The 23,357-nt window shown below is 40.4% G+C and overlaps 1 protein-coding gene and 1 long non-coding RNA gene across 3 annotated transcripts in view; one reads left to right on the forward strand and one right to left on the reverse strand.

Annotated features, from left to right (window-relative positions):
* LOC133209257 (uncharacterized) overlaps positions 1-23,357 on the reverse strand; it is a 200,530-nt gene that overhangs the window by 163,189 nt on the left and 13,984 nt on the right. Inside the window, exon 1 of one of the 2 annotated variants that reach the window (XR_009724644.1) lies at positions 4,964-5,073. The exons of the other annotated variant lie outside the window; for it this stretch is intronic. This is a non-coding gene — a long non-coding RNA (uncharacterized LOC133209257). Of the gene's footprint in view, positions 1-4,963; positions 5,074-23,357 lie in introns of those variants that run through there. 2 annotated transcript variants of the gene reach the window in all.
* Positions 1,984-16,797, forward strand: LOC133209253 (homeobox protein CDX-1-like). Its single transcript, XM_061347765.1, has 3 exons — positions 1,984-2,416; positions 11,947-12,092; positions 15,230-16,797. The coding sequence occupies exons 1-3, from the start codon at positions 1,984-1,986 to the stop codon at positions 15,479-15,481; spliced, it is 831 nt and encodes a 276-aa protein (XP_061203749.1). The 3' UTR covers positions 15,482-16,797.

Below are 23,357 nucleotides of genomic sequence, written 5' to 3' on the forward strand. Positions count from 1 at the left end.
CCACATTGCTCTGAATAACTGAGAAAGGGAGTGAAACACTCCAGTTTAAAGCAAAAAAAGTATCTATGGATTATGTGGCATTTAAATCCCATTTCTTTGGTTAGCTACAGACACAGGCTGTGTAGATGCAGCTAATTTGGAATTAGACCAACATGATTTATTTTGTGATCTAGAAGAATGAAGTTGAATTAAGCTGTTCAGATACATGATGTGCTGATTAATGACTCCCCCATATTGGAAGGGTCTGTTCCAGTAGCTGTGCTAGTCACTGTGAATGGCCAGCTGTCACAGATGTGTAAACTGCAACTGAATAAGCTCACATATGCAAGAAGGAACAGTTTCTGCCAACTTCCCCCACCTAGTGCTTTCTAAAATACCTTTCAACAATGCTGCTGGCAAAAACACCATCCCCAAAAGCTCACAAGAAGAAGTGAAAGAGCACAAATTTTACCCAGTAGGAAAAACTTAAAACACTCAAAGGAGACAGCCTGTGCTGCTCCACTTAGCCTTGAAATGAACAGGCAGAAAAGGGGTTTCCACAACCACAGTCACAACCCATCTTGTGAGCACAGCCAAAGCATTCTCTCACAAAAGGTGGTGCCAGGTGTGAGAAGTGATTTTTTCCTCCTGAGAACCAGGAGGAACCTGTAAGTTTAAATGGTGCTAAAGTGCAAAATACTCTGAGAGACAAAATACACCTCTGAACAAAGAAAAACCTCATTATACTTTGCACCTGTTTAAGACAAAAAACCCTTGTAACAAGTTGGTTCATTAATAAAGGTGCAATTAAGTATCACATCATTAAAGGAACAGGAATGAAAACAGGAAAATCTCATTAAGAGACAATGCTGAGGGATCTACATCTTGAAAAAAAACGAAATCAACACTTTCTCTCCTGGCTCCTGCTTATAAATAATCTCACAGCAATTTGTTCCTTACAAACATGGGGCTGCTCCCGAAAGGGACGAAATAGCTTGTTTTGAGCTAAAAAGCTAGGATGTGTTCCTGTATTTCTAGGAAAAGGTGCTACTTATTGTGAACAGGCACAGCAACCAGAACAGAACAACCTTTAGGGAAAACTACCACTCATTTCAATATCACAAACATGACACAAGACACAGAGAAAGTGACAAATTCTGCATTCTCCCAATAACAGATTCTCTTTCTGTTAACATTGGAAGGTCGAGCAGAGACACTTCAATCGCTGTGGCAAGCAGCCAGCTCATGAATAGGCTTGCTAACATCAACAAGACTTTTCCTATGAACAAATGCTCAAAATGACTATGAGACTTCTTGTATATCCTTTGTAATGTTAAAATCAGCAGGATTACAGCGGTTTCCAAGTGCTCTCCCACACAGACTAAGAGCTGAAGAAGAGGGCTCATGTAAGAAACTGTGTGAAAGCTGCAGTTAAAGACTGAACTGGTCCTTAGTTTTCCAGTTTAAAATAATACAGCACCTTGTAAAAAAAGAACTACCAGCCCAGCAGATACCAGGCTTTAACTCACTATAACCTAGGGCTACATTCTGATATGTATTCCTCAGGAAAAAATACTACTCCTTCTGCCTGAATAGTTACTGGTTAACTACACACACAACTCTGCTTGAAGACCACGAGATTTCAAACTGCATTCAAAAGTACAGAACCAGGATAGTGATACATAAAGGATCTGTGAGAAAGGAAGCACTAGACCTAGCAGCAAGGTGGGGTTGCCTGCATGGTCAGCCCTTCATTTGAATGCAAATGTAATTTTGGGGCAGGCAGTTATCTGTGACATCAGGCAGGACCTTAGTAAACTGTTACCAGCAGCACCTGGTAAAACCATTGTTAATCATGTGTAGTAAAGGGACATCAGGGCTAGCATGAGTCATTTATAGAGCCAGTCAGGGCTAGAAAAGAGAGAAAGAGGAGGGGAAGAGAGATCAAACACACACTGTGAGGAGCAGGATGTCCCAGCAAGACAAAGCCAGGCTGTGAGCATCATGTATGTGAGTTACCTTTTGGATAAAGAAACCAGCATGTATCCAGGATCTGCAAGGTGCAGCAGCAACAACCTGCCAGTGCAAAACTTTGTGTCTACTCCGTCTTATCCGGATTACATGGGATACCATCATGTGCCAGCTCTGGACACCCACAGCCAGCCTGCGGGAACCTGGGGATCCCACTACGGCCCACAGAGGGAGGACTGGAACGCTTATGGCCCAGGACCTTCCAGCACAGTTGCTGCTGCTCAGATCAACAGCTCGTCTCCTGGACAGGTCTCCTACACTTCTGCTGATTACAGCTCCCTCCATCCCGCTGGATCTGGGGGGTTACCTCCTGTAGATACAATTAATACACAGCAAATCTCTCCCAACAGCCAAAGGCATAGCTCTTATGAATGGATGAGGAAAACGGTGCAATCCACTTCTACAGGTAGGAGAGCACTGAAGTTTTATGCTGAGAAGAGATTTTGCTGCTTTTGCATTCTTTGGGTGTTTTTGCCAGGTTCCCTGTTCAGAGGGAAGTGTCCAGTGTAACAAAGATAGATCCTAATTGTTCTGAAGGATTCTTTTGCTAGCAGTTAAATGTTGGTTCAGTTATTGGATGCTGGGTTTGATCTGCTGACTACTTACATTTCATGCTTGACCTTTAATGCTGAGGCAAATGCAAAGTCATTATTGGTACACCAATAATGTGTATTTTCACTTCAGAAGTATTTTCACTTCAGAGATGTTAAAAAAAATCTGGTATCAAATAACTGCTTTAAATAGGAATCCTATCGCTTGGAATGTAGCAGCATGTCTGCAGAAAGAAATCATGATAAAAGTATTGTATTTTACACCACCTATACTTTGCTTATTTTCCTCAACTTTTAGAAATATTTATGAAAACTTCAAGTAAAATATACATAGTAGGGGGCTGGAAGTAAGGCTTCATATTCGAAACAACTTCTCTAAACCTCAGAACACTGAAATGAGATCTGCAAGATCAAACAATGAGTCAATGCTCTAAACCCAGGAGTGATAAGGAAAACTTTGCTTCACTCAGTAGTAGTAACTCTCAGGATATGCAAGAATAGAGATCCCTGGTAACAGAATCAGTTAATACAGCCACAGCTCAGTCTCCAATGTGTAAGTCTTCGATTGCATTTAAGCAGTAAAAGTAAGTCACGAAGCAAGAGGAAAAGGTTATTTTTTGACTGTCATGAGGAACAACAGAAAATAGAGAAACATAGAGCATCCCTAAATCAAAAACCTTAACTTGTATGAACAGGGAAAAAAAAAAAGAAACAAGACAGGGGAGAAAGAAAGGAAGGAAAACTGCCTGAAAACAACAGAGGCCCAATCCGCTATATAACAGTATTTGATCCTCTGAGGTGCTGAGCAGTTTTGCCATGCATTGAGATCAGTAGAAATTAAGGCTGCTCAATGCCTCCCCTAAAGAGATGCTCACAGTATTCCAGTGTTACATCCCAGGAAAGTTCCTTTCCTTTCAGCCCTTCCTCTTACCCCAGCTCTGTTCCACACATGCCTGTAAATAATAGTTTTCAAAGCAAGCACTGAATCAATCTCTGATGGAAAAGCAATTGCTTAGAACAGACTTAAGTAAAATGAAAGCAACTGTATAGAAAAACTGTCTGTATTAAAACAGTGCATCTAATTTCTATGGACAGACCGAGTTATCCTCAATCCTGCTGCACAGAACGTCAGCTCAGAGCATCCACAGAAGTGAACAGGACAATCAGAATAGGTTGTTACTCTGGGTGAATAGACTTTTGGGGTGGCTGAAGCAGTAGGTATTTTAAAACCAAATTTGTTCTTCACTGAATACTCTGAGCAAAGACAAAAGAGGTTGGTCTTATAAAAAACAGTTTACTTTTGAGTAGCCCTTACAAGAGCAATGGAACTACTCACAAACAGAGATTTACAGATGGCAGAACACTTGCTCAAAACCCCCCAGCCTCTCATTTCTTCTTTCCCCACCTGCCTTTTGCTCCTGTGGATTTAAACTGCAGTCTTTCAGAAAAAGGACTTATTTGACCTGTCTGTGCTGTCCCTTTTCTAGCAGGGTGGACACACTGTGAAATAGATTTTTTTATATATATATATACATATACATACAGAAAATAGACAATACCACATTCTAACTGCCTGCTGTCTGCTCAAGAAACATGCTTAGGGCTTCCTGACCTTCCAAATGTCAAGCCTGCACAGGGCAGCGCATTCACAGGAAGTGTTGGGACTCTATTCTGGAATGGGTCAACAAGACATTGAGCATCTTCATTTCAGGAAAAGCTGAAGAAATCAGCATGTCATAGTAGCATACACTCCCAAATGCCCAAGGCCATCATAAGGCCCTCTGAAGTTAGTGGGAGCCTATCATTCATTTAATGGCTACTGGGTCGTGCTTTAGGGAAAATCCCAGATAAGGAATTCTTCTGCTGCTTCTTCCCCTCTTCTTGTGATTTGCTAGGCCAGGAATGCTCAGTGCCAATAGATCTGTTTCACTGAAGTCTGTTCCTTTTACTGGATCATGATCAAACCCCTCAGCATTTTCTTAGATGGAATTTTCTACTCCCTAAGGCTATATGCACACACTAAGCACTACCCTTTTGTCACTTTGCAAACCTTCAGGAATGTCAGTAAAGGTCTTGTATAGGCAAGAGTGAAGAAATCACACCTATTATTATTAGCTTCTGTTAGTCCCTGTAAATAGATTTGAGCCACTATTCTTAAGGATGGAAGAACTGAGGCTCAGACTTACCTGAAGTGATCAGAACAGAAATTAGACACACTGATTTTATTATTTGTTCATTACTTGTTGCAAAATACTATCAACAATAATAATAATATCTCATTATGGAAACAATGATTATTAAGGCAAGTGATCTCTACAAGGTATCTTGGAAGTGTGCTAGAGATGTTCCTGCGCTCTCACCCTTTTAAGATCAGTATGGATTCTTTCCAAAGGTTTACTTACATTGAGTAGTCTGACTTGTAGCAGCTACAGAAATAAGATCCAGAACCAGTGATGTTTCCATCTCCAGAGATTTCATGATTTATCTTCTCCTATCCGTCCTTTGTGGCCTCAGGACCTGACAGATGACAAACAAAACACTTGATTGAAATTGCTGCCACTGCCTCAGGCCCTCCAGGTCTTTCAATACTCTGTTACCTACACCTAATCTGGAACAAAAAAGAAATGGTTTCAAGTCTTACTCTGCAACTTTAAATAGAATATCTATTGTAAAACCATGCCTTCAACTGGTACTCAGTGAAGGTTTTGAGGTTATGCTACTTGAAACTGGAAGATCTCAGTATTTAATGCCAGACTATCATCCTGGTTTAGCATTACAGGCATACATTTCCCACAGAAAAGATCTACTGAGGCTTTCATCCATCACTCTCTCTGTTTGAAGAATGTCTGTTTCTCCCTGTAACTTTGGAACTGGAGGGACTGGGACTTGATCCTAAACACAGTGCAGGTAGGATCTTAATGCTTAGTCACTGCATTCTTGAAGGTGCGCAGGATAGAGGAGAAAGCAAACGTGTTTTGACTCCAAACACATGAAGGAGGAAACACTGATTACTTAGTTTTCAACCAAGAACACAGATGGGAAAAGACCCTTCTCTAACCCTTACACTGCTCCTGTCTCCTCTCCTAAAGCCCCAGTTTGACAGAGCAAGCAAAGCCAAGACAACCTGTCATTGTAACAGAACAGAACAAAGCCACAACAACTGCATGTTTGAGGTGGCAATTCCACACACACAAAGCATAATTACAAGGAAATTCCTTAATGGAGAGTAGAATAAAATCACCTTAGAACAAGTTACAAATATCTTCCTTTGATTTCAATGCATTTATGGAGGTCTGCAATCACTGACACAGGAGTAAACTTTACTTTTTGCCTCTGAGAGAAAACAACATACATCTGTGGTAAACCGGTGCCCAAAACAATAAGCTGGAGCAGTTAAGTACCAGGCAGTTCCAGCAGCAATGAGAAGCTGCTCACAAAGCTGAAAGTACATCTTAAGAACTGCACTTCTGTGACCATAAAATAGGGAGGGAACAAGTTTTGAAACAGAGGTGAAGTGATTATGAGCAGAGGCTTTTCCCATAGGTGACAGCTCTCCTATCTTTGTCGTTCCATAAAAATAGCTCTGCAAGCACAAGACAGTTTTTCTGATGATGATGGTAAGCGCTATAGCATCAGCACCAAATGTCCTGCAAACATACAGCATGTAGTCTTTGAAGAAGTTATATTCTCTCAAACCTAAGGAGGAGAAGCAAGTCTCTTAAGAGGCTGTTCCTGCAAAATGCTGAATGCCTGAAGAATATACAACACTTTGAAAAACATTCAGTTATTCATTTGCTTTTTAGTCTATACAGTCCTTGGCAATGGTATTTCCCCCATCTTGCCACTTGGAAATCCACCTGCATCTTCTGCCAAACAAAATCCATCCAGGGAGATCTGTCCAATCCTTGTTTAAAGGTGATAAAAATGACTGCTTTAGAGTCAGTTATTTCTGCATGATGAATGCAAAAATTTACACTAGCAAAGTGCAAGACAGAATTTGGCCAATGAGCTTTAGTACAGAATAGTAGAACACATTCAAAATTGTAATCATTAGCATTTAGAATAGAAGTCAACAGAAGGGAAGGGAAAATTCTTCATGTCTATGGAAAGGTCCCAATTCTGTGATCCTATTCTGTTCTCTTCAGCATGGGTTCTCTGGACACGTGTAACAGGAACAAATGTAGAAAATACAGAATTTCACCATGTTTCACACACCTTTATTCACCTAACTTTGTAATAATATCAGTCCTACTCATGGCACCAGCACTCCTGGCAGGAATACTGTCACTCGTGTTACACAGGTTGGACCAAGTTCACACTAGGGCAGCCTGGTGTGGTTTGGTTGAGGATTTATCTGATGTAACTTTACAGAACATCACATGCAGAACAATGTCCATCTTCAAGACTTATTTAAAATTACTGTTGCTTCACAACTTCACTTAAACCAGTGAAGTTACACTAGGGAGAATTTGCCATTTCCCTACACTTCCAAAGTGCTTAAATATCTAGAGAGATTCCCAAAACAAAACTGGGGCCTGATCTCTGACAGTCCATATCTATAAACTCAAAAACTTAACACTAATCTCTTAACAAACATCAAGATGCAGATGTGAACTGAGCATGTCTTCAGGCCAGGCAGCTGATTCATGTTTTGAGCTGACTTAAGCAAGCTTCCAGTCCTCAAGTACAGACATTAACTTCCTCTGAAACATTCAACCACAGAATCCATATTACAATCCTTTGTAAATAACCCAACACCATCTAATGTTATTCTACGCTGGGACATCTATCTAAAGTAGGTAGAGCTTCTGGATTTTAGGAGGTAGATGAAGAATATTCCTGAAAAGCTAAGAGTGGAGGCACTAGAAAGAGGCCAGGGCCAGTTCTGATGCTAATTTATTTTGCTTTGTAAACTAGTTGTGAGGTCCGATGGTGGAGTTGGGTTTTTCCCCCCCTTTCCTGGCTACATTGTCTGAGGTTTTGAGGCCTATCTGTCATATTGATGCAACAGACCCTTTTAACACTTCGCTTTGCTTTGATATGCAGTCTTGTCTCTTCCTTCTCCCTCTTTTCTTCAGGAGTTATATTGCCGGAAAGGGTGATGATTTTCACAGCAAATAAAGAGGCCTTCTCCCAGCTTTATTGTCTTCAGAAGAAATGCTCTGTGAATTTTATGACCAATGGGAAAGCCGTTCCCTTCCCCCAGCTCAAAACTTGGCCAGTCACAAAAATTGCCAGAGTGGGTGTGATAGAAGAGGATTGTTAAACTGTAGCTCACGACAAGTTTCCTAAGTCTGAAATGTCTCATTTCTTGTCCCTCCAGAGGCAATAGTCAATAGTCTTCAACAGTCACTGTTTGTAAAATAAGAGTTCTGACAAACTCACTGTTCTCAAGCAGCTCATCAAGCCCAGGAAGTCCACACCCCCAACACAAAGGCAAAGGTGCTGCTTCAAAGCTCTTTTGTTTCATTTTTCTTCCACCCAAATACCACTAACCTCTCCAGCCACTTGCAATTCCATAGTATCTGCTCCTGATAGAACACATTTCCAATAAAGCAGACACTATATTGCTGATTAAAATAATGTCACTAACAAAAGATTAACCCAGATTATAGGAAGTGATACGCCGATAGTTTCAGTCACCCAAGTGAGTAGGATTTGACTAAAGAATTGGATTAAAATATTAACTTTTATCATTGCATCATTAAATTCTGCCATTAGCTCCTAAAGAAGTCTGAGAAGTAAAGAACATCATTCTGCTGCCTCTGATGAACCCATTAGTCCCACCTTAAATTTTGCTCAGGTAATACTTCTGGAAATAAAATGCATCACTGTAAATAAGACCAGTAGAAGATTTGTCTCAGAAGGCAGCAGAGTGCCTCTATTCCATCCTACAGATGCAATTTAGAAGCTAAAGGACTAAACTAGAGATAGCTTTTGTTGCTGCTGTTTGTTAACTTTGGCAAATAAAAATGTACTTTGCCTTTGAAAGGAGATGCCATATGCAGCCTAATTCCAACCCAGCATCCAACAAAGGCATTAGGAAGACTCTCACTGCCATCAATGACGGTTTGCGTAAAGGCCTAACCGTCTAAAACAGGTCTGTGCCAATATAAAAGCATCCTCTGGAAGACTCTGTCAGGTCTCAGCTCCCACTGGCTGTTGTCTCCCTACACAAAAGAAATCAAACTATTAAAGACAAGATTTATGTGACAAATCAGAGAATTTTCTCAGATCCTCACTGACTTTCAGGAAGGAAATGTTCTCCTTTTGCCTTTCTACTTTCTGAATTGTTCTCTTAACTTTCTTTAAAGAAAGTAGATGTGAAAGCTCCCAATCTTCCTTCAAAAAGAAACCAGATATTATATTCTTTACTAAAAATAAACTGAAAGCTACTCACACACAAACAAAGGATTTGATGAGAGAAAGCTCTGTTTTCTACATACATTTAATTTCTTGTTCAGTTAAAAAACCAAAAAGCCCAGCCCTCTCATGTTCAGATAAAAGGGGTTAAAGCATTTCAAACCAGAAACAGGAAGGCTTAGCCTGAAATTTACTGTCTTGTTTTGGCAATAGAAGAATATTCTGTATTTGTCTATGGCTTCTGAATGAGAACAGAGTTCAAGATAAGATCACCTTGTTGCTCTTTTGTGTACTTCAGTTTAACACCACAAAGGAGACCAAGGAAACATTTTAAACATTTTAACCCATAAAATCATTCCAAATTCTCATTTAAAGAGGGGAAAAAAGCACAACTAAACCATCGGCTGGAGATCAAAAATACCAAGTGAGGCATTAAAGCACCACGGGTGACCATATGTTAAACAAACAATTTACACTTCCAATTAATGAAAACAAATGTCCCGGTATTTATGTGGACTGACCTGAGTAACTGCTCTTCTTCAGAGACTCTCAAATTCTTCCGATAATGTTGTAAAATTAGCAGCACTTTTCACTCGATTATCAGTGTAAACATAATGGGGCTCATTCTGCTTTCACTGCAGTTTTGCAATGACAGAAATGCCACTGGAATGAGAATGTCCTACACATTACATACCTCAGCCAAGCAGCAAAACCTTCTCAGGGAAGGCACAGTGGTTTTGCTTGCATGGTCTCAGCAGAAACCCCAGTGTGAGGAACACACACAAACATGCACACACCTGTTTTCCCCATTGGATTCCCTCAAGCCCACAGCATTGTAAAGGCCTTATTAATGCACAGTGCTTTCCCAGGGATGAACACCATGGAGCACAGAAGCTGAAGGATCGAGTTCTGATACAGACCTTTCTCTACAACCCTGGGAAAAGTCCTACAGAGAGTCCAATAGGGTGACCCAGTTGTTATCCACAACTAGAGGTGTAACAGTATTTGCTCACAGCATCACACTGACCAGGACTTCCAGTTCTAAACAAGTCTGTATTTAGGATCTGCACAAACAGTTCAAAACGAACAGAGCCTGAAGAAGCTTCTAATGCAAGTAATAGCTTTGGAGAGCTAAGAATTCTTCTAAGTAGCTAAGTACTGACTGTCAAATGCTGTAAGAGAAAAAAAGTGATGTGGCTCGAGCCACTACCAGCAAGTGGAAGGCAACATTAGCTTTAGATATGTTCACCTATTGAACAAAGAGATATGACATCTTCCTCCACAGATGGGGGAAAAAATGTTAGCCTGTAAAACCAAACCATGAATCAAGGGATAAAGTACTTTAAGATTCTGCTATAGTTCTGTACACTGAATTCTGATCTTTTCTGATGTCAAACTTCAAAAGCAAGGGGAGTTTGGAGGAGGGGCTGGGGAGAAAGCAGGCTTTTGCCACCACTGATACATGAAACCTCCAGCTTTTCTCTCCCGGAGAGGAACGTGGTTGCTCTGGGGTGCTCTGCTGTGGTCATCTACTCAAAGACTGAAATTTTACTAACTCAGTGCCTGAAAATCCATTCCAGTTCTCTCCATTCAAAATTAACTGTTCTTATGAGGAGCACAATTATTGTAACTCAAAAAAACTGGTTCCTCAAACTTGTAAGCAAACACAAGCTGCTGTATGAAGTGAAGCTGCAGCTGCAGCAGAATGCTTACGCAGCAAGCCACAATATGCCTCGATTTTTATGCATTGTTAGAGAGAACCTTAATCTAAGAGGGCTGTTCTACTGTAGCAACCACTAAGGACACAAACATTCACAACCTCCAGGACCACAGTGGGACATTCAAATATACCAAATGAAAATGCATTCCCTGTCCCAGACAATTTACAGTCTGATCACATACATCTGCAGAGATGTCCATGCAAATACAGACAGAAGCACAAAAAGTGGCAAAACCATGGTTAGCTGAGATGGTAACACTGGTCTTAACACAGCAACGATCCAATCTTTCAGCAATGTAGGAAGCCCTTAGGCTGGGCTCAGGGGCCTTGGCTTTAAGCAGGTGGTGAGCTCTAGTGTATTGATTGCCTAATAGGAACATTAACAAGCCAGGAAAGGGGGGTGAGAGGAAGCACCCATAGCCTTCCCCATCTCAATTCTCTTTCACGGCTCCCAACACATTCTGTTCTCAGAAATTATCCTGTATGGAACCCATAAAATTTCAGCTCCTTGCATCTGTGTTCACTGGCTCATGTCGTTTGCCATTACCTTTAATGGCCAGGGTACTGCTGAGCCACGTCCAAGTCACTCAGCTGTACCCACAGCTAAAAGGATGCAGCAGAATGCTTGCAAAAGAACAGATGCTGTAGCTCTATCATTGTTCAATGTCCTTTGTAAGGCATTTATTGCTTTCTTTTTCTCTTTTCTATTAACTGTCATCTGGAAATCTATGTTACTATCCCCTGTGCTATTACCAAGTTGTGGATAGACCATGCCAGGCTTGAAGGAAAAATACAACCTCCAAATTGCAGTAACAATCACAGTATCATATTAATTTTTCTGGCAACAAGAGGGGAGTAATTCTGGAAGCTCTCAGTATTTCCTACACAGTAAAATGTCCTTCAGAGTTTCCCTTTCAAGCAGGTAGTGGTGTATCAGCTGTAGGGACAGAGAAACCAGAGCAACTCAACACCAGGCAGGAAGCTTGCACCAGAGCTGGGAACAGAACCCAGGTTTCCTGGCTCCTTGTTCTTAGCCAGAACACCTTCCCTCTTCCCAGATGATAAGAAGACTGATAAAGAATATGAGAAGCACTTTATCATCTATTTACTAAGGGGCAAAGCCTAACTGATGGTACAAACCTTCTGTGTTGTAAATTGAGACTGGAGTTACTCTGGGTAAGTGCATAGAGGATCAGGCCTAAAATATCCACAAACATATTTTTCAATATAAAGCCACATATTTTGTGTTACTAAAGTTAAAAACATTCTAGCTTGAAGCAATTTGTTCTTCTTTCAAAACAGGTAAAACAAGAACAAGAGAGAAGTACCGAGTGGTTTACACAGATCACCAGAGATTAGAATTAGAGAAGGAATTTCATTACAACAGATACATTACAATCAGGAGGAAGTCTGAACTTGCTGCAAACCTAAGACTTTCCGAGAGACAGGTAGAGTATGGATCACCCATTCAGGATTTCTTTTGCATTTATGATTGCTGAGGAGGAGATAACCAACCTACTGGTTAAGAACACCAAAATGTGCCTGGCAGCCTTGGTTACACTCAGTCCCAAATACCTTACAGCTCTCACCAGAGCATCAGTCCTGTTCTGAGAAACAGGAGTTTTAAAATATCAACAGAATCCTGCCTTGATTTCTCTCTGGTTTTCTGGGGTAGCTGCAGCAGGGAGAAGGTTTCACTGGAATTTCTAAAGCAGAAATCCTGGTCCTGCTGAAGCCAATGGGAATTCTGTAACTGATCCTGACAAAGTCAGGCTTAGCAGAGAATGGCAGTGAGCTCAAGTATGTTCAGGACACTTGAAGGCATTCATTTCATTGGCTGCCTTTTACTTTTTGTTAAAGACTTCCCACATACCCGCTCCTCCTTTCTCCTGCCCCTATTTCCTCCCATCCCTTCCAGATTCCATTTCTATTCCCACAGTGTAAACCGAAACACAATCGTTTATCATCACAGGATACATATAATTTGTTCTGAAACCACTCAGTGCCCCATTTTGAGCATATGTTCAGTCCCATTTTAATGGGGAGTTCCCTGATGAGCACATTGAAACAAGCATCAAAACAGATCATTAAAAGCTTTACTGAAGGATCCCCCTGAACAGATTTCAGGACACAATGTGCTCATTTGGTGCCTTTGCTATCTGCAAAGCATCACACCACTGGTTGATTTCCCAGTCAGTTATTATTCAGTATCATTCATTGAAGATGATGCCTGATTTCCCATTGATTTATGGGCTCTAATGAGGACAGTACAAAATCCACCCACAGTTGTAGTACTGTTCATCCAATTTGAACTTGTCTGACACAACACACACTGAAAGAGCTCAAGGAAACACAGAAGCAAATACCCATTTTGCAAGTATTTCTCAATCTGCTGTTGAATAGGACTATTTCATTATTGAAAATTAAAATTATTGCAATCAAGTACATATATTGGGAAACACAGCAACAGTGTTTGCAATATTTGCTCTTCATCATCATCAGTATGTCATGAATGAAATTAATTCCAGTCTCTGAAGTCACTATTGAAAATGTAAGATTAATATCTGATCTATAGCCCTGCTACTACCCTTTCATACAAACTGAACAACTCCATCGTATGAGTAGGGCTGAACTCACACTGTTCTGTCCCAAGTCCCACTGCATTCAGCCTAAAAGCTGAAATGAGTTTCTAGAAAAGCTTTTTTCCTGCTTATGCCAGGAAGAAACTCACATCCAAGACACTGGAATGAGTATCTCAAGACAAAAGGACAACTGAACAAGGAAGGAAAGATGTAGTATCTAATGAAGGAAAAGGCAAACCCAAACACTGCTAATATAGCAGGGATGCAGAAATAAAGGAGATGAGGACTAGAAAGAAGAAAGATGGATTTGAGGGGAAGAGTTACACAACTGAACACTGAAAGGAAGGAGGGCAACAGGAAAAGAACAAGTTGGGCAGATACACCTGACTATGTTAGCTTTCAGTCTAGCATTACAGAGCTGTATTTACTTGCAATTCTTTGATAACTGCCACACAACTCTGAAGTGCCTAGTACAGCTCTCTCTGGATCACTGCTGCAGATCTTCATCCCTGGTTTAATAGCAAACCAGAACTAAAGCCTAGATTTAAAGGCAGGTGTGAACACTAAAGCACACATGGCAAACGCATGGGTGAAACCAGGTTACCTCAGCACAAACAGAATGCAGGAGGGCTGACAGTACTTGAGACTGCTTTAATGGAATATAATTTAGTACTGAAATGAGATTCCAGAAACTAAGAGCACAAAATTAACTCCAAATGTCTCAGATGATAGCCTGGGACTTAAAGAGACCTAGTTCAAATTTCCACAAGCTTTGTGTATATCCAATTTCCTCAGCTCTAAAATGGGAATAATAATGCCTTGAGGATAATTGCACCCAGACTGTCCCAGAAACTCCTTAAGGTGTTCTGTGGGACTTCACCAGTGGTTTTCTTTAAAGCACAACTTAGTAGCCACAGACGTTAACACCTCTTACTGTTTTACCTCCCCTCTGAGCATCAATCTTCCCCCCTTTCTAGCTTCTAGCAAAAAGCTACAAATCAGTATTTCTCAGCAAACCACCGATTTCTCTTTGGGTTCTAGAAAATGGTGACAGAAGTGTTTCCTTTGCCAGCCAAACACCTACAAGAAAACTCAACATATCTGAATGAAGTAGCTTGACTTATTACACTGACTAGACACAATATAGACCCACTTTGAAGGACAAACAGCTGGCGTGGACTGCTACAAAGCCATTTCAGTTGCCACAGAATATTCACCCTCTCACATCTCAACAAATTCTGCTGTATTTTCAACTGACCATTACTCATCAACCTCATTTCACATTCTCATTTGTCCTGTCCTAATCAAACTCCATACACTCTTCAACAGTTGCTTCACCTCTCCCAAGGACAACTCTAATAGAGCAGCGACTGCAGTGTAAAGCACTGCACAGTGTGGGAAGCACAAGCAGATTCTGGCTCCATCTAGAAAAACAATAAAAGGCACTTGGCTATTAAGGCACCACTTGGACATTATTTTGAAGTAACATTGTTTACCAAGAGCTGTGCACTGGTGAAATTCTGCTCAGAAGTGTATTTCCATTGGCTTACATACTGGAGCTAAGCAATTCATGTGCAGCATCCAAACAGCAAAGCTCTTGTGCTTCAGTTTATAGGCCAGAAACAGGTTTTGACCTGTAGCTTTTAATATAAAGATACTCTCATATTCTTTTGGCCATCACTGTGACAGATGAAATTGTTCTGTTAGATTGTGTAAAACAAAAGTAAAAACAAAAATCCAAAGCTTACTCCATAAAGAAATACCTTCTTAAAAGTAAAATTAACACTGAAAACTTTATATCAAGATATTGATAAATATTTTATTACCAGACAGGCCAGACTGCGTGTATGAAAACAAACAAGCAGCCCTGGCAAGTGGCATGCCAGTCTGCCACTTACTTTCTCACTGGTACTCTTGCAATTTATTTTGTGACCCCTACATATCTAAAGGGCCACACTGCATTCTATTGGCAACTAAAAAGAATTCCCTTTGCTCCTTTGCAGGTGAAAATCTGGTTCCAGAATCGCAGAGCCAAAGAAAGAAAATTAATGAAGAAGAAAATGACTCATTTTGATGGCAGCAGCCTTGGCTCTATGCAGAGTGACTCTGGCTCAGTGAGCCCAATGCCAGTTCCTGACCAACAGACTCATTCAGAAATGCCCAGTTCTTTATTCCCACCTCCTCCTCCTCCTCCACTTCCCATGAATGGTTTGCAGCACAACGGGAATCTGCAGCAGGTAGTGGCCTCTCAGTAAGGCTGCTGGAAGAGCTGCTATAGAATGAACACTATAAACTACCAGTACATGGAGCACTACAGTATGAGAGGACAGCTGTAGCTGTTTTGCAGGAGTCCCCAGCATGACATGGATTTGTGCACATAAGCTTCCAGGACAGTAAGCCAAGAGCTCCTTGCCAGGTCTGCAGCTCCCAAGGACAATGGAACTGCTGTGTGCCAGGAGCCCTTGCTGCAGGGTACCTCTGCAAGGGAATGCCATGCCCAGCTGTGCCCCACGGCACAGGGAGGGAGGAGAGCCAGGACCAGCTACAGTCACTTGTTACAGGACATAGCAGACAAAAAAGCACAGAACAGGCCCCAGGCAATCCAGCCTTGCTGAGGGCAGCTGTAAGGGGTGTGTAAGGGGGTGCTCTGTCTGTCCCTCACCCCAGGCAGAGACTGTATTCCTTCTCCTTTGATCTCCACACAGGTTCTACATACTCACTTTCATGGACTTTACACATGGCTCTTGATAAATGAAAACCTGGCATATACGTTCTGACCCACTTGATGGAAAGCCGGGGTTGTGGTGGTTGCACTCACTACATGTTAAGGGCAAAGGTCAGGGATGAGCTTTTTGGAATTTTCTGGGTTTGACTGGTATGATTTCCAATGCTCCATACACTGGTATACACATGCACTCCTCAATCTTACCACAAATGTTGCAAAAGCATTCTGGAATTCTGACTTTTGGCCCCAAGTTTGGTTTTGGTGGAAGAAAGACTGTATAAGACTCATTTTGTATCCTACAGGAAAGAACAAAGGGGGGGGGGGCCGGAATCCTGTTAAAAAGTGAAGATACTGTAAAAAGTAACTTCACTTCATGGGGTAGCACAGCCCATGGATAAAGATACAATAATTACATTCAACTGGTTTTATATTCAGTCCACTTTTCAGAACTACTGTGAACCTAAAAATGTCTGAGAAGCAAAAATAATGGAAGACCAAGCACACAAATACTTCAAATATAAGCTCTCAGCAGTTTTTAAGTGGGTCTCAATTCCAAAGGGCAGATCCCTTCCAAATTACGCAGAATTCCATAGGTAACCAGTACTTAAGCATAATCTGGATGCTTACTTCCCAAGATGACTACCAATTGCATGTGCATAACCTGTCTGCAAAGGGAGAATTTTCAGAGCACAAAAATGATTTGGGAATTGATACCCTCATTGTCAAAAACAGTTCAGATATTTAGGAAGCCCATCCTTGCTGATTTTCATCAGGGTGTCCTCCTGAATCTCTGCCACTGTTGCAAATAAGACTTAGGAGCGTTAAGTCCTTTAGGCACTACATTCTTTTTTATTTCCTTAATTTTAACAAATAGTACTATTTAGAGCATCAAAATGTTGGTAATGTCAAATTACTTTGTATATAAAGAACATTAAAATAAATGAGTTTTTCATAATCATTTTCCAGTGTGGTATCAGCTACGTAGCAAGTGAACATGCAGATTTTCCCCAGTAGTCTGTTAGTGAATTTTAGTATCGAATTTAAAAGCAGGGTGATGCTAAAAAAGCTTGCAAGACAGAAGTAGAGGAGAATGGCAAGACCAGGACGGTTCAGGGAGCTGGCAGTTTTCACTACTTTTTTATTTTATTTAGCATCTTACGGTTGTGAGAAGGACCACACTTCAACTTTGAATAGACACATCCCTACACTGTAAAATCCCCACTTTCACAATGCTGCTCCACTTGCTGGCAAGAGCAGTCTGAAGGCTGGCACAGGTAGTTCAAACGAGAAACTCCAAAGTTCAGCAACAGAAAGGCTCCTACTCATTTTCACATGTTATGAAAAGCAGAACATACCAGAGAGCAAGGGGGAACAGTGATTTACTACCTGTGCTGATGAGCATGGCAACCAAAGCAAAACACTGGTCTCCCAAAAGACAGATCCATTGCATATGTCCAAAAGAGGAATCCACTGGAAATACCCACAACAGCCGCTCTGTCTACAGAGGGAAATGCTAGATATTTTACCTGCAGTCTATACACACATACATTTAACTTAATGCATCCTCACACTGGCCGCTTACACAGAATTCTGCTTGCAAACTACAGAAAAATCAGTAACAATGCCAACATTTAGGTTTTCAGAAGGTAAGAATACAGAAGGAAACTTGTCTTTTGTACTGATACACAGTAATTCAGGACCTAGTTTTAGCTAAATGCACAGAATCATGGCCACAGGGTTGTGCAAGATCAAGTTCACCGCTACCTATTTTAACCACATTTTCATGATAGAGTTTAAATTTGTATTAGAATTTTAAAAAGAAAAAGGTCCTTCAAGAAAGAACTTTAAGGAATCCAACTTCTTTCTCTTTCGAATTATTTAAACATCATTCAAAGAGAGGGGGATCTGGCAAAAGGACCTGGTTTATCTTGTTTACTTGTAGAAGAGTTATTGAGGAAGATAAGTGACCACTTTGAAGATGTGCCTCATTTCTGCTCCAGTTTGCTGAGAGCACGCTTGGCTATAGGTTGCTATGTGTTTCCAATCAGAAGTTGTTAAGTACACAAAATAAGGCTGGATTTTATTTGCAGAAGCACATGTTCAAAGGTTAAAATTTATTGCTCCAAAAGCAATATCTATAAACCAGGGCAATACCTTAGAGATTATTAACCTTCTAGTTACACCAGTGGCTGGTTTAAGGTGTTCATTTTATTTCTTTTTTAACTTACCAGCAATCTGTTCAACTAATTATTTTCAATGTGTTTTAATGCTTCAAAGAGTTGATCACCAAAACCAAAAGAAAAATATTTTATTGTATTGTGTATAATTAAAAATAAGATGTAAAATCGGAGCCAAATCAACTGACGTTAGTTTGGTCCAATATCATTGAGTCAGGAAATACTGGTACTGGTCCTTAGAGTAAAACTTACTTTCTTCCTGACTTTGGGTATATCATATAACCTATCACTTTTGATCACATCTAAAACCTAGGGACACTAAAGCAGAGTTGCTGTGGAGATTGATTGGTTGTTAGCAAAGTGCCTTGAAGAAGAAAAGCATACCTTAGACAACATCACAAGAGTATCTAAGCCCTTAATCCTAATTGTGATTAGAAGAATGATCAAGGTATATCCAATTTTCAGAGGAGTTCACTAACCTTTAAACCCCACTACCCAGCAAGAACTGTGATCTATGTGGTAAAAAAAGATCAAGAAGGGCACAGCAAATTGGACCTTCTATAAAAACTTAACGCAACTGAGAGTCACAATTGAAAGTAACATTTCTAAACCAAAAAAATTCAAATACACAGCAACTGCAATTGCTATGGGGTTATGTAATCATTAATATACATATGAGAGAGAACCAGGCATGTGCTACCTTTTCCCCAAGGAGCTGATTCAAAGAGATTCATTCTGGATGTTACCATAAAAATTAAAGAGCATACTCCTAGTTTAGCACCCTTACTGAGGCTGCTGGTGCAGTATAGGCTTACTCCAACACAAGCTGACATGCCCCTGCAAACGACTTACACAGCCTGTCACATTTTGGACTGGCCCTCGATGATAATAGTTGGACACTATATTGTGCAAACCTCACTAGGTAAAGGAACAGGCATAGGCTTTAGGATGAAAATGTTTGCAAGCTCTTTTCATTCTCAAAAAGCGCTAATACTTCCTTGTGCATTTTGTAACAAACTCTCTTCTAAGAGGTATCACAATAAATGGAGAGGCTTCATTAAGATACCCCCTGCACGTTCTTGGTCTTCTGAGTCCCAGTAAATTACAATCACTTTAAGGCAGGACATATACAGACAATAATCTCTCGTCTGGGAGTATGAACAAAGAGTTAATTATGTACAACAGAAATGCCAGTCTACCAGGAATATAACCCATGCCTATGGCGAGGATGGCAAACAGTAAAGGCAGTCAATTCCTTTGTTGCCTCATGAAAGACTGCAGCAAAGAACACCTCAGACTCAAAGTGAGCACCCCATAATGCCATCTAGACGGACTCTGCTCAGCAAGAGCTACAGTTAAGTGGGAGCCCTGTGCTACATGACTCGGGAAGGAAACCAAAGAAATGTCAATAGAGGATCTGCTGTTCATTTTCCTGATGCTGCCAAGAAGAATCGATTTAACCTGGAGTTCACATGCAGGCTCTGTGACTCTAATAGCTCTGGTGCTTCAGCGGTAAGATGCACTCTTATTTTGTACTGATTTTGTAACAGACTACTTTATTTAGATTTCGGAATAGTAAGACCCTTCTTTAGCTCCAGACAATTATTTCCTGGCAAATGCAACATTGGGGCAGATTATACATGAAATCTATTTTTGCTATGTTTAATAAAATGCAAAAATTACCATAAAGAAATGAACAGTTTGTCATTGTTAGCAGCAGTTAGAAAACTAGTAGAGGAACAGACAGAAGGGTAAATTCAAACCTCATACTTCCAACAAATCACTTTTCATCATTTTTCAAAAGGATTTAATAGCAAAAATTTCAGAGCACAAAACTAAAATGAAAGCACTGAGGAAAGCTTCCCTTACAACTGACATTTTTACTTCTACTGTTTATCTCTTATGAAAAACAAATACACATTAGGGATAAAACACAGTGGCAAACTGAAACTTGTGATATCTCCCTTCCTCTTTTTCCCCAGAAGAGTTCAGTCCAGCAAATGAGAATGTTTCAGCAGCATCACTCACTGAGCTCTCTGGGCTGTGCCACATCTGTCAGTACAGGTATCATTTAGCACGTACTTGCATTTCAAGCCCTGAAAACGAGACCTAACTCAGGTGTCTGCAACACCAGGGTGCCCCATATTAAACCAGCCTCATTAAAAGAGGGTAAATACAATTTTTGGAAGCTGTAACCCCATCTTCCTGCCTTCATGACTAGCTGCATTTTACTTCCAGCAGAACTGGCCTCAGTTGACAGCATGCCACGTACTGACTGCCCCTTCCTCAACATTTATACAGCTAACTAGGAATTTTAGGAGGAATGGGTAGGCACGGAAAGCCCAGCTTGAAAAAGACTCAGTAACATCTCCAAGATACTGCAAACAACTAGCAATACACAGCTCACTAACAAAGTCCTTAGCTAGCTGTTCCACTGAAATTCCAAGCATGCAGTTCTAAAGGCATGGGCAAGAAGCATTCCTAAGCTTGATGTTACTGATGTGCAATTAGAGTGGTCATCTGGAGGCAGGAAAACAAACACCTATTCCTATCACCTTACCCAGAATAGAACACACTAAGCTTACCTGCCTTTTCACCTCACAGACAAAAGTCCAAACAGATTTCATATCATTTTCGAGCTTCAAAGATGGGGCAGATTTATTTCTTCTTATCTCCATATAAAAGCAAGAGTAACTTTATGAGTAAGGGTTCCTAATAAAAACTATCACAGGTTTAACACCTTTAATATAAGTTCCTGTGTACAGGCCAGTTCTAATCTACTAGTAGTCCCTGAAATAGCAGTTGTAATAGCTGTCATTAAAACATTTCATTGCACATTGTGATTCCATCATTATTAGCCGGTTTGGAAATGCTCTTTAGATCAGCACATGTACGTAGTGCACCATCTACACTGCCTGTACAAGCAAAACTTCAATACTGGCTATCACCAGGCTTATTATTACTGCTAGATTTTCATCAAACACTGTTAGAAAATGAGAAATTTTCTTCCCAATGATCTCAAACTACGTTTAATTTTACACACAGACAACTTCACATCAACAAATCATAACCTTGGAGTTCAGTTATTCTGGCAATCTATCTCTGAAATATGCCAAAAAGCACAGCACTCTTGCTGCTGATACCACACAGATCTTTCCTGTCCTATCTTTATCACCACTGCAGAAAGTGGTGTAAGTACAAACTCCCATATGGATGAGAGTTTGGGATGTCTAGCCTACTACCTTTTACCCCACCAACAGCAATGGTTACTCAAGGTGTTCCTTGAATTACAGTGTAAGTTACCACTACACACTGAAGATGCAGTGTTTTGGTAGCTCTGAAGCTACTAATGTGGGGGATGAAAAGACATAAACATGGCCAAGAAATGATTGTTTTGAAGGCAGATTCAGATGAACCATCAGTAAGCTCTCAAAAAATACCAACCTCAAAATTTTGGTAGCCTCAAGCTACTATACTACACAAGAAGGTATTGTTCCTTTTTAATATATCCACATGGTTCTGTTACACAATACGGGAGGCCTAAGAGTCAAGATGCAGATCATTTGAATGTTATTCCATTTCAGTTATCTTATACTCACTCTGGTGTTAAAAATCTGCAGTCCTGCCCAGTAATCTTATCCTGCTATGTAAATCTTTTTAAACAAAAAGCCTTACTCAGAGCTTACTATTGTTAGCTGGTATCAAATCTGTGTAGCAATTCGCCATCGGCGTATCTTGATCTAATTACATTCTGGAAAGAACTGAAATAGATCTAAAGAAAATTCAGATAATGGAACAGGCAAAACAAGAAAGGGAAAGGAGGAGCATAAACAGAAGATAAAAGAAGAACAGAATAAAAGATAAAGCTCTGAGATACAAAAAATAGGATTAGGTGATACTGAAATTGTGGGGGGTATGCGCTGAGGCATCCCATAATGAAAGAGGAAGATCAGGGACTGAAAATGTTTCCATCATGTAATGCATTCTATGACATTCAATGAGATGTGAAAACCATATTCTTAGCTGTCAAACATGTCCAATCTGAAATCCACGAGCAACCAATGTGCATCTGTACTGTGTCAATGGACTTCAGATACAGCCAATGGAGACAAAACTTCACCCTCTTATGGATGTGTCTGTGACTGACAGCTCTGCATACCTGTTAATGAAACAGAATTAATGAAAAAGAATTTAACTACTGGCATAATGCCCATGAATAGACAGAAATTCCAAGGTGTATTACAATTCCTTCTCTTTCAAGATTAAAGGAACAAGAGTCTCTTCTGATTTTTTTTAATGTCTATATTCGTAAGGGTACGTCAATCACAGAAGGCCCTGTGCCATGATGCAGCTTTCCTCAACATTCTCAGGATCCCAAGGATTAATAAAGAAACCTGTAAATATGGCAAAATGAATTAACAAGATTTTGCCATTTTACTTCTCAGTAATTTTTTTTTTCCTCAAAAAATGCCTCCAAACTCAGAACAGAAATATCCTTCCCGTCTTTAAGTACACACTTAGAATCCTTTAGTGCTGGAATTAGAAGGGATGTGTGAATATAAGTAGTGTCAGAACACAAAGCATACTGAATGAAAACCCACACCTTTGAAAAGGGAAGCAACTCATTGTAATTTGCACCTCTTTTGCAAGCATACCCCTTGACAAATAGCTCATTGCAAAGAAATCCATCCGGGATAAAAATATATCAAATTCACTCTACAATTGTATCTGGACAACCATATATAGAGACAATTCTCAAGCCATAAGCATGGTTTAGTTCTCCCATAGTAATATCCAGCTCCTCGTAACAACATATAAATGCAGCTTCAGAATGATTTTTCTCAGTGGAAACACTTGCACTGACCTACACAGTACCCATGCATGAGGCATGTACTGGAGAAGCATCGAGGCAGTTCTGAGCCACTAAGGTGGCAACCCAGACATTTCCCCTTGCTGATTTCACCTACCTGAGCTGCCGCTGCTATAGCAGACAACTATACAACAGCTCCAGAGGAAGGAACCCAGCCTCTCAAGGAGATTATTTTGAAACAGAAGCCAACAATACTACTGGGCGTAATCAAAGGTTTTTTTCACTATTCTTTACAGTCATTTTCTTTGTACATCTGGAACCACCTCTGTTAGGAAGATTTATTGTCTGCTTTTTAAAATCTATCAGTTTGCAACAGCCACCAGATGAAGGGATCTCTTTAAATCACTTTCTATGCGCAA

This window comes from Neopsephotus bourkii, unplaced genomic scaffold (genome assembly GCF_033783945.1).
Source record: "Neopsephotus bourkii isolate Nb327-2 ecotype Australia unplaced genomic scaffold, CSIRO-AGI_Nbou_v1 NB_324, whole genome shotgun sequence".
In the NCBI taxonomy this organism is placed as follows: Eukaryota; Metazoa; Chordata; class Aves; order Psittaciformes; family Psittacidae; genus Neopsephotus; species Neopsephotus bourkii.